Source organism: Oncorhynchus gorbuscha, linkage group LG13 (genome assembly GCF_021184085.1).
Source record: "Oncorhynchus gorbuscha isolate QuinsamMale2020 ecotype Even-year linkage group LG13, OgorEven_v1.0, whole genome shotgun sequence".
Taxonomy (NCBI): domain Eukaryota; kingdom Metazoa; phylum Chordata; class Actinopteri; order Salmoniformes; family Salmonidae; genus Oncorhynchus; species Oncorhynchus gorbuscha.
Window position 1 is genome coordinate 78,689,673 of NC_060185.1, and position 12,698 is coordinate 78,702,370.

General features: G+C 41.8%; 1 protein-coding gene across 1 annotated transcript; it reads right to left on the reverse strand.

The window, feature by feature from the left end:
• Positions 1-335: 335 nt before the first annotated feature.
• LOC123993571 (ribonuclease-like 3) lies at positions 336-1,848 on the reverse strand. Its single transcript, XM_046295874.1, has 3 exons — positions 1,755-1,848; positions 1,592-1,654; positions 336-867 (listed from the first exon to the last, which is right to left on the reverse strand). Exon 3 carries the CDS (start codon positions 857-859, stop codon positions 401-403), a length of 459 nt encoding a protein of 152 aa, XP_046151830.1. The 5' UTR covers positions 860-867; positions 1,592-1,654; positions 1,755-1,848; the 3' UTR covers positions 336-400.
• Positions 1,849-12,698: the final 10,850 nt, after the last annotated feature.

Genomic DNA, 12,698 nt, shown 5'->3' on the forward strand with positions numbered 1-12,698 from the left:
AGAGCGTTCAAAGGTTATGGTTACACTTCTGTTCTTTTGTTTGGAAATTAGCTTAATTTGTTTACTGTCTAGTTAAGCATTACTGTAATATGGGACTATGGCCTATAAATTAAGCAAGCCTTGACATAAATATCCAACAATCATGTATGCCCCCTTCAAAGACTAAAACTGACTGAAATTTAATCAAACCCTGAGTCGTATTTTGGTCATTCTTTCAGATAATTAATTGTTTCCAGATCAATGGACACTAATCAATTTATACAACTAGGAAGATTGGTCCAAAATCCCCAGTAATGTGTTGTCATCATAGTGAAAAACAAAACAGGATACAGTAATTCAGGTGTCAAATTAGGCATATTATTATTTATTTCAGAGAACCAGTTCATAGCAATATGCTAAATTAGACAATAAGTATATCGTCGCCATAGTGCACTGGCCATTCTTGTTCACAAGCAATGACAACTTGCCTGGTGGACGAAGAACCCTCATATTCACATCGGGGATGAGTGTGTTGACATAGCGTTTTCTTTTTACACTTGTGCTTACATATGACTACAGGGAAGCGACTATAGCTTTCAAACAGACTGTTGCCCATAGGTTTGCCACCCCCAGTACAAATGGCCCTGACCTGATTTGAATTGGCTTTAATGAATGTGTTTTTTACTTTGCAATTTGCGCTATCAGACTCAGTCAACTCCAAGTAGCCCATCACACCCTGACACTTCTGTATTGTCATATCCCCCTTGACGTGCTGTCGGAGGAAGTGTGTATAACGACGGCTGATGTCGGCCGGTTGACTGTGTACCATCACTGTGGCACACATCAACACCAGGAACAGGAAAGCCCTCTGGAACCCCATGGCATCAACTAAATGGAGAAACAGGAGGGGTAAGTTAGACTATTACAAGTTTATTACTATTACTATTAATTACTGTACCAGTGTAGACCATAAGCTAGGGGTCCCCAATTACATTCAGCCATGGTCCGATTTTTCAGATGGTCAGGGGGCTGAAAAATAAATATTTTTTTCCCTGCAAATTGACAGCAATCATCCCAAACAGATAAAGTACAGTATTTTCAGAAGAACAGAATAATTTCAGACCTTGAGTACATTGTCATACAATGACATATAAGTAGGGTAGCCTAGTGGTTAGATTGTTGGACTAGTAATTGGAAGGTTGCAAGTTCAAACCCCTGAGCGGACAAGGTGCAACTCTGTCGTTCTGCCCCTGAACAGGCAGTTAACCCACTGTTACTAGGCCGTCATTGAAAATAAGAATTTGTTCTTGACTGACTTGCCTAGTTAAATAAAGTTAAAACATTATTTTTTTAATGTGTGGGAATACTTATGAACAGGTGTCATATATTTAAATTTTGATTTCCTGGTGATTTTACAGTATTTTATGTCAAACAAGGAAAAATAAATTGTCAACGCTTGTCAAATATTTGATGAAGTTAGATAGAGTAAGTAGAGTCATCATACTCCAAAGCCATTTTGTATAAGTTATGCAAATATAAATTATATTATATAATTGGAATAATTTTTCTTTTTTTAAATGGCTAGATTTTACTTGAGAGAGAAAGCACTTACCTCTGGCAACTGGGTTCAATGGCCTTCAGTGTGACTGATAAGGTGTGTTTTGTCCTCAGATATCTACAGATACAATACAGCATTAACCAGAGACAACACTCTTCAGATTCAGAGTTATTATTTTATGTTCTAGTACTCTAATGCTGAGGTAATTACATTTTACCTGTTTGAGTGTCTCCACTGTGAAGTGAGTAACTCTAACCTGAATCTCGACTTATATATACACTTTCATGAACTTTGATTTGGGAGCCCCTGCACCCGTGTTGCAACATTGTAGGGGAGAAAGGGGTTTAAATTAGCTAACTATTAACTGAACTTTTCCCCAAATAGCTTGAGAGCTTTGTATACCTTGTTATGTTTCTGTTGTATTGTTTGATTGCTTTTTGTCTGTCTGCCTGCTAAGGGTTGGTTGTCATATGTTTCCTTGTCCTGTTGTATTCTGTGCTGCTCTGCATGTGCTCATTGTCTGTCTGTATTGTCATTTTAATTAATGTTAATAATCTGCCCAATAATCTGAATTCTGTCGCTGTACATTTCAAAAGTGCTGAACAAATAGTTACATTGACTACGTTCGTCCTAGTTTGCTCATTAATGTCTTAATCGAAATTACAGATGGCCAATTATCCGTTTGTCATCCCCTTATGCCATAGTTTGTACATCTCAATCGTCAGTAGAAACCACACTTGTTTAAGCAAGTCATCCATATCAGATATGTTTTTTAAAGGCAGTAAATGAAGCATAATGAACTGTTTCGCTGCCAGACAAGGCTCCGCTGATAGCCAGGTGTAGCAGTGGTAAAGGTGTTGGGACTACTGTTGGGACTCTGATGTTGGCACAGCTTTATGTAGGCCCTAACAGTTTGTTATAGTGGAATTAATGTATTGTTTAGTGTTGTGTTGTGGCTTTGCTGGCACGCAACCTTTCACCCAGGACAACAGAATGGATCCCAGCCGGCGACCCAAAAAACAACTTCGTAAAAGGGGGAAATGAAGCGGTCTTCTGGTCAGACTCCGGAGACGGGCACATCGTGCACCACTCCCTAGCATACTTCTCGCCAATGTCCAGTCTCTTGACAACAAGGTTGATGAAATCCGAGCAAGGGTAGCATTCCAGAGGGACATCAGAGACTGTAACGTTCTTTGCTTCACGGAAACATGGCTCACTGGAGAGATGCTATCGGAGTCGGTGCAGCCAGCTGGTTTCTCCACGCATCGCGCCGACAGAAACAAACATCTTTCTGGTAAGAGAGGGGCGGGGGCGTATGCTTCATGGTTAACAAGATGTGGTGTGGTCACAACAACATACAGGAACTCAAGTCCTTCTGTTCACCTGATTTAGAATTCCTCACAATCAAATGTCGACCGCATTATCTACCAAGGGAATTCTCTTCGATTATAATCACAGCCGTATATATTCCCCCCCAAGCAGACACATCGATGGCTCTAAATGAACTTTATTTGACTCTTTGCAAACTGGAATCCATATATCTTGAGGCTGCATTCATTGTAGCTGGGGATTTTAACAAGGATAATCTGAAAACAAGACTCCCTAAATTGTATCAGCATTTCGATTGCGCAACCAGGGCTGGAAAAACCTTGGATCATTGCTATTTTAACTTCCGCGACGCATATAAGGCCCTGCCCCGCTCTCCTTTCGGAAAAGCTGACCACAATTCCATTTTGTTGATCTCTGCTTACAGACAGAAACTAAAACAAGAAGCTCCTGCGCTTAGGTCTGTTCAACGCTGGTCCGACCAATCTGATTCCACACTCCAAGACTGCTTCCATCACGTGGACTGGGATATGTTTCGTATTGCATCAAACAACAACATTGACGAATACGCTGATTCGGTGAGCGAGTTCATTAGAACGTGCGTTGAAGATGTTGTTCCCATAGCAATGATTAAAACATTCCCAAACCAGAAACCGTGGATTGATGGCAGCATTCGCGTGAAACTGAAAGCGCGAACCACTGCTTTTAATCAGGGCAAGGTGACCGGAAACATGACCGAATACAAACAGTGTAACTATTACCTCCGCAAGGCAATCTAACAAGCTAAGTGTCAGTATAGAGACAAAGTAGAATCTCAATTAAATGGCTCAGACACAAGAGGTATGTGGCAGGGTCTACAGTCAATCATGGATTACAAAAAGAAAACCAGCCCCGCAACGGACCAGGATGTCTTGCTCCCAGGTAGACTAAATAACTTTTTGCCCGCTTTGAGGACAATACAGTGCCACTGACACGGCCAAAACATGCGGACTCTCCTTCATTGCAGCCGACGTGAGGAAAATATTTAAACGTGTTAACCCTCGCAAGTTGCGGCATCCCCAGCCGCGCCCTCAGAGCATGCGCAGACCAGCTGGCTGGTGTGTTTACGGACATATTCAATCAATCCCTTTCCCAGTCTGTTGTTCCCACATGCTTCAAGAGGGCCACCATTGTTCCTGTTCCCAAGAAAGCTAAGGTAACTGAGCTAAATGACTACCGCCCCGTAGCACTCACTTCCGTCATCATGAAGTGCTTTGAGAGATTAGTCAAGGACCATATCACCTCCACCCTACCTGACACCCTAGACCCACTCCAATTTGCTTACCGCCCAAATAGGTCCACAGACGATTCAATCTCAACCACACTGCACACTTCCCTAACCTATCTGGACAAGAGGAATACCTATGTGAGAATGCTGTTCATCGACTACAGCTCGGCATTTAACACCATAGTGCCCTCCAAGCTCGTCATCAAGCTCGAGACCCTGGGTCTCGACCCCGCCCTGTGCAACTGGGTACTGGACTTCCTGACGGGCCGCCCCCAGGTGGTGAGGGTAGGCAACAACATCTCCACCCCGCTGATCCTCAACACTGGGGCCCCACGACTGCGTGGCCACGCACGCCTCCAACTCAATCATCAAGTTTGCAGACGACACAACAGTGGTGGGCTTGATTACCAACAATGACGAGAAAATAACCTCACACTCAACGTCAACAAAACTTAGGAGATGATTGTGGACTTCAGTAAACAGCAGAGGGAACATAAAGATCATCAAGGACAACAACCACCCGAGCCACTGCCTGTTCACCCCGCTATCATCCAGAAGGCGAGGTCAGTACAGGTGCATCAAAGCTGGGACCGAGAGACTGAAAAACAGCTTCTATCTCAAGGCCATCAGACTGTTAAACAGCCACCACTAACATTGAGTGGCTGCTGCCAACACACTGACTCAACTCCAGCCACTTTAATAATGGGAATTGATGGGAAGTCATGTAAAATATATCACTAGCCACTTTAAACAATGCTACCTAATATAATGTTTACATACCCTACATTATTCATCTCATATGTATATGTATATACTGTACTCTATATCATCTACTGCATCTTTATGTAATACATGTATCACTAGCCACTTTAACTACGCCACTTTGTTTACATACTCATCTCATATGTATATACTGTACTCAATACCATCTACTGTATCTTGCCTATGCCGCTCTGTACCATCACTCATTCATATATCTTTATGTACATATTCTTTATCCCCTTACACTTGTGTCTATAAGGTAGTAGTTTTGGAATTGTTAGCTAGATTACTTGTTGGTTATTACTGCATTGTCGGAACTAGAAGCACAAGCATTTCTCTACACTCGCATTAACATCTGCTAACCATGTGTATGTGACAAATAAATTTGGATTTGATTTGATTTGCCATTTTTTTTGCCCCACCAAGATTTACATGCTAAAATCGCCACTGGGCAATCCAGACAGCACTGTGTTGGATGGAGAGACTTGACTGTTCATTTATAAAGTGACAGTTCTGTGGTGTGACTCGTGATCCATTCAGCTGTGAAGGCCAACACACCACCTGTGTCAACTCCCTCTATTAAAGACAAGCTGCTGTACCAATCAAACTCAATTATGAAAGTGCTGTTCAGAAATACTGATATCCATAGTTGATTGAAGACAAGTATTCTCTTCGTAAGCAATTCATAATCATTGCCTGCTCTTTGCTTCTTCTTTGCCTTACACAGAGAACAGGAAAACCAAATAAACCTGGAGATAAACACTAGTTAATGCCAACAGCTGTTGGGAAGTCCAGGATTGCTACATAAATTGTTGGACTTTGGATTCTAATTATATAACGGGTTGTTTGGATCCTGGATGCTGATTGGTTGATAGTAGGGAGTTATTCACCACAATCTCTGGGTAATGCCTGTTAACAATTCTATTAGAATTATCAATGTGCATTCAATATCCCACAGCCAAGCCAAGAGGAAGGGGGAGAGGAGATGGAGTGGCAGAGATGAGTTCTTACCTGCAATTAATATTCAAGTAAATTATTTTTGTAGTTTATGCCCATGTTAGCTCTCTCTGTCCATATGTTCAACAACAGCCATACCAACAGCCATTTATATACAGTACATTGTAGTTTGTTTGATGACGAGGACGTGGCTAAAATGAGCTTCCCACCTCCATATGTTCAACAGCTATATAAGGGTTTACTTTACAGCCTGCATCAACCAGTTTCCGTCCGCCTGCCTCCAGGTGTCAGAGCTGAAGGAGCGACTGCGGCCCATGCGAGGCTTTTGGCTCTCTCTCCCACACACCATCGGCAATGACAAGAACATGGCCACCGACATCACCAATGCGGACCGCTGCTGGAATGGAGAGACCAGGGGGAGGTGGGTGTGGGGGTGGAATGGACAGACCATGGGGAGGGTGGGTGTGAGGGTGGAATGGACAGACCAGGGGGAGGTGGGTGTGGGCCAGGGGGATTTTTTTATTTTACTAGGATCCCCATTAGCTGACGCCAATTGCAACAGCTACATAACAACATAACGAAAAAGACATTACTGACAAAATACTCTACAATTTACAAATCATATTTTTTTGTACGTGTGTGTGTGTGTGTGTGTGTGTGTGTGTGTGTGTGTGTGTGTGTGTGTGTGTGTGTGTGTGTGTGTGTGTGTGTGTGTGTGTGTGTGTGTGTGTGTGTGTGTGTGTGTGTGTGTGTGTGCATCTATCAGTTCCATGTCAGTACATACACACAACAAGTAGGTCATATGGGGGTGAGGAATTGTGCCAAGAGGTGTTGCTTTATTTGTTTTTTGAAACCAGGTTTGCTGTTCACTTGAGCTATATGAGATGGAGGGGAGTTCTATGCAATCATGGTTCTGTATAATATTATACGTTTCCTTGAATTTGTTATGGACCCGGGGACAGTCAAAATACCCCTGGTGGCATGTCTGGTGGGGTAAGTGTGTGTGAGTGTGTCAGTGCTGTGTGTAAGTTGACTATGCAAACATTTGGGAATTTCCAACACACTCATTTTTTTTATATAAAAACAAGAAGCGATGCAGTATCTCCTCTTCTTTTAGCAAAGAGAGACTGACATGCATAGTATTAATATTAGCTCTCTGATTACAATGAAGACCAACAATGTGTAACTCTGTTCTGGTCTAGCTGCAGCTCAACTACGTCCTTCTTTGCAGCGCTTGACCACCTGGCTGGACAATAATTAATATAAGATAAAACTAGAGCCTGCAGTAATTGCTTTGTAGAGTGAGGTGTCAAAAAACAAAGCATATCTTTATCACAGACAGGCCTCTCCCCATCTTTACAACCATTGAATCTATATGTTTTGACCATGATAGTTTATAATCTAAGGTAACACCAAGTAATTTAGTCTCCTCAACTTGTTCAACAGCCACACCATTCATTACCAGATTCAGCTGATGTCTAGAGCTTAGGGAATCATTTATGCCAAATACAATATGCTTAGATTTAGAGATGTTAAGTACCAGTTAATAACTGGCCACCCTTTCCAAAACTTACTGCAACTCTTTGTTAAGGGTTTCAGGGACTTCATTAGCTCTGGTTGCTGATGCGTATATGGTTGAATCATCAGCATACATGGACACATAGGCTTTGTTTAATGCCAGTGGCAGGTCATTGGTAAAATTTGAAAATAGTTGAGGGCCTAGAGAGTTGCCCTGCGGTACACCACACTTTACATGTTTGACATTAAGGAAGCTTCCATTCAAGAAAACCCTCTGAATTCATAAAACATATATTTTCTCAAAAACAAATTATGGTCAATAATATCAAAGGCAGTCTAACAGTACAGCTCCCACAATCTTCTTATTGTCAATTTCTTTCAACCAGTCATCAGTTAATTGTCAGTGCAGTACATGTTGAATGCCTTTCTCCGTAAGCATTCTGAAAGTCTGTTGTTAATTTGTTTACAGAGAAATAGCATTGTATTTGGTCATACACAATTGGTTCAAACAGTTTGTTAAGAGCTGGCAGCTGTTAGAACCAGTAAAGGGTTCTTGGGTAGCAGAATGGATTCCCTCCAGGCCATATGACAGATAGGAGTGGCTATAGAGTCAGCAACCATCTTTGGTAGTTTTCCATCTGAGTTGTCAATGACAGGTTTGTCATTATTGACAACGTTACAAAATTCAATTTGACAGTGCTTTTGTTTCAGTATTAGTCTTTTATGCATGAATATGATGACTCACTGTTAGTTTTTGGCATTTCCTGCCTAAGTTTGTCCACTTTGCCAATGAAGTAGTCATTAACCTCTTGGAACACTAGGGGCAGTATTTCATTTTTGGATGAAAAAACGTTCCCGTTTTAAACAAGATATTTTGTCACGAAAAGATGCTTGACTATGCATATAATTTGACAGCTTTGGAAAGAAAACACTCTGACGTTTCCAAAACTGCAAAGATATTATCTGTGAGTGCCACAGAACTGACGCTACAGGCGAAACCAAGATGAAACTTCAAACAGGAAATTAGCAAAATTTTTGAGGCGCTGTTTTCCCTTGTCTCCTTATATGGTTGTGAATGTGCCCTGAACGAGCCTACAAGTTCTGCCGTTTCCCCAAGGTGTCTGCAGCATTGTGACGTGTTTGTAGGCATATCATTGGAAGATTGGCCATAAGAGACTACATTTACCAGGTGTCCGCCTGGTGTCCTTTGTCGAAATTGGTGCGTAATCTTCAGCTGCACGCATTCATCCATGTGATTCAGAGGAGAGAGGAGACTTCCACGAACGATATATCATCGAAGAGATATGTGAAAAACACCTTGAAGATTGATTCTAAACAACGTTTACCATGTTTCAGTCGATATTATGGAGTTCATTTGGAAAAAAGTTTGGCGTTTTGATGACTGAATTTTTTTTTTTTGGTAGCGAAACGTGACGAACAAAACGGAGCGATTTCTCCTACACAAAGAATCTTTCAGGAAAAACTGAACATTTGCTATCTAACTGAGAGTCTCCTCATTGAAAACATCCAAAGTTCTTCAAAGGTAAATGATTTTATTTGAATGCTTTTCTTGTATTTGTGAAAATGTTGCTCGCTGAATGCTAATGCTAAATGCTACGCTAGCTATCAATACTGTTACACAAATGCTTGTTTTGCTATGGTTGAAAAGCATATTTTGAAAATCTGAGATGACAGTGTTGTTAACAAAAGGCTAAGCTTGAGAGCTAATATATTTATTTCATTTCATTTGCGATTTTCATGAATAGTTAACGTTGTTTTATGCTAATGAGCTTGCGGGATAATTACACTCCTGGATACAGGTTTTTTTCGTAGCTAAACGTGATGAACAAAACGGAGCGATTTGTCCTAAACAAATAATATTTTTGGAAAAACTGAACATTTGCTATCTATCTGAGAGTCTCCTCATTGAAAACATCTGAAGTTCTTCAAAGGTAAATGATTTTATTTGAATACTTTTCTTGTTTTTGTAAAAATGTTGCCCGCTGAATGCTAATGCTAAATGCTACAGTAGCTATCAATACTGTTACACAAATGCTTGTTTTGCTATGGTTGAAAAGCATATTTTGAAAATCTGAGATGACAGTGTTGTTAACAAAAGGCTAAGCTTGAGAGCTAGCATATTTATTTCATTTAATTTGCGATTTTCATGAATAATTAACGTTGCGTTATGGTAATGAGCTTGAGGCTGTATTCACGATTCCGGATCCGGGATGGCTAGAATCAAGAGGTTAAAATAATTGGCACCACCAAATGGTTTTGTGATGAATAAGCCATCTAATTCAATGAAAGATGGATTTGAATTTGTCTTTCTGATGATAATTTCATTTAAAAAATATTTTCCCATCATTCTTTATGTAATTTATCTTGGCTTCATAATACGGTTTCTCTTTTTGTTGAGTTTAGAGGTGGGTGTGGTCCAGGGGGAGGTTGGTGGACCAGGGGAGGTGGGCGTGGACCAGGGGGAGGTTGGTGGACCAGGGGAGGTGTGCGTGGACCAGGGGGAGGTAGTTGTGGTCCAGGAGGAGGTGGATCAGGGTTAGGTGGGTAATCCTGTGTGGCTCACTTGGTAGAGCATGGCTCATGAATAATTTGCTTCTCATCAGTTTAGGGCTCCTTCAAACCAAACAAACATGTGTGTAAAAAACCCTGAAAGCAAGTGAATGTTTTTTAATGGGAGCAGTGCATTAAGGAAAGGATTATGTTTTGTTGTCTGTCAGAAAGCTTACAATGAAATATCAGTGAAACAATTGAAAAAGTAGAATAGCATTGTTACTGGATCATTTCACCCTATCCCACCACACTGCTGTGTTAGACATCCCATTCAAAACATGTAGAACCAGGAACAGATATAGCCCTTGGTTCACTCCAGACCTGACTGCCCTTGACCAGCACAACAACATCCTGTGGCGTACTACATTAGCATTGAATAGCCCCCACGATATGGAACTTTTCAGGGAAGTTAGGAACCAATATACACAGGCAGTCCGGAAAGCAAAGGCTAGCTTTTTCAAACAGAAATTTGCATCCTGTAGCACAAACTCCAAAAAGTTCTGGGACACTGTAAATTCTATGGAGAATAAGAGCACCCCCTAACACTGTCACCACCGATCCATTCACGATAATTGAGAATCTCAATAAGCATTTTTCTACGGCTGGCCATGCTTTCCACCTGGCTACCCTTACCCCAGTCAACAGCCCTGCACCCCCCACAGCAACTTGCCCAAGCCCCCCATTTCTCCTTCACCCAAAAACCAGATAGCCGATGTTCTGAAAGAGCTGCAAAATCTGGACCCCTACAAATCAGCCGGGCTAGACAATCTGGACCCTTTCTTTCTAAAATTATCCTCCACAATTGTTGCCAACCATATTACTAGACTGTTCAACCTCTCCTTTGTATCGTCTGAGATCCCCAAAGATTGGAAAGCTGCCGTAGTCATCTAGACCTAAACTGTTACAGACCTATATCTATCCTACCCTGCCTTTTAAGGTCTTCAAAAGCCAAGTTAACAAACAGATCACCGACCATTTTGAATCCCACCGTACCTTCTACGCTATGCAATCTGGTTTCCGAGCTCGTTATGGGTGCACCTCAGCCACACTCAAGGTCCTAAACGATATCATAAATGCCATTGATAAGAGACAATACTCTGCAGCTGTATTCATCGACTTGGCCAAGGCTTTCGACTCTGTCAATCACCACATTCTTATCAGCAGACTCAACAACCTTGGTTTCTCAAATGACGGCCTCGCCTGGTTCACCAACTACTTCTCAGACAGAGTTCAGTGTGCCAAATCGAAGGGCCTGTTGTCCGGACCTCTGGCAGTCTCTATGGGGGTGACACAGGGTTCAATTCTCGGGCCGACTCTTTTCTCTGTACACATCAATGATGTCTCTCTTGCTGCTGGTGATTCTCTGATCCACCTCTACGCAGACGACACCATTCTGTATATACCTCTAGCCCTTCTTTGGACACTGTGTTAACAAACCTCCAGACGAGCTTCAATGCCATATAACTCTCCTTCCGTGGCCTCCAACTGCTCTTAAATGCAAGTAAAACTAAATTCATGCTCTTCAACCGATCACTGCCCACACCTGCCCGCCCCTACAGCATCACTACTCTGGACGGTTCTTGAATATGTGGACAACTACAAATACCTAGGTGTCTGGTTAGATTGTAAACTCTCCTTCCAGACTCACATTAAGCATCACCAATCCAAAATGAAATCTAGAATCGGCTTCCTTTTTCACAACAAAGTATCCTTCAATCATGCTGCCAAACATACCCTCGTAAAACTGACTATCCTAACGATCCTCGACTTCGGCGATGTCATTTACAAAATAGCCTCCAACACTCTACTCAGCAAATTGGATGCAGTCTATCACAGTGCCATCTATTTTGTCACCAAAGCCTCATATACTACTCACCACTGCAACCTGTATGCTCTTGTTGGCTGGCCCTCGCTTCATATTCGTCGCCAAACCCACTGGCTCCAGGTCATATATAAGTCTTTGCTAGGTAAAGGCCCACCTTATCTCAGCTCACTGGTCACCATAGCAGCACCCACACATAGCACGCGCTCCAGCAGGTATATTTCACTGGTCACCCCCAAAGCTAATTTCTCCTTTGGCCGCCTCTCCTTCCAGTTCTCTGCTGCCAATGACTGGAATGAATTGCTGAAGCTGAAGAATCGTATTTCCCTCTCTAACTTTAGGCACCAGCTATCAGAGCAGATCACAGATCACTTCACCTGTACATAAGCCCATCTGTAAATTGTCCATCCAACTACCTCATCCCCATACTGTTATTTTTTTCTTCTCCTTTGCACCCCAGTATCTCTACTTGCACATTCTTCTTCTGCACATCTATCACTCCAGTGTTTAATTGCTAAATTGTACTTATTTCGCCACTATGGCCTATTTATTGCCTTACTTCCCTCGTCTTACCTGATTTGCACACACTGTATATAGACTTTTCTGTTGTATTATTGACTGCATGTTTGTTTATTACATGTGTAACTCTGAGTTGTTGTTTGTGTCACACTTGTTTGCTTTATCTTGGCCAGTTCGCAGTTGTAAATGAGAACTTGTTCTCAACTGGCCTACCTGGTTAAATAAAGGTGAAATAAAAATGTAAAAAATGCATTTCATGTGTCTTGGTTTGAATCCAGAAATATTAACCAGAGATATTTGAGAACCGCTGGACCAGGCTTCGTACAAAGTTTCCCCTGAGATCTCCCGTGGAGAAATTGTTCCTTGGACTCATGATAGGTTGGGAGCAGCATGTGTGTCTGGTTTTGTATGGTTTGAAT

Coding starts and splice junctions, on each gene's coding strand:
- LOC123993571 (XM_046295874.1), bottom strand. CDS start 859: ATGGGGTTCCAGAGGGCTTTCCTGTTCCTGGTGTTGATGTGTGCCACA.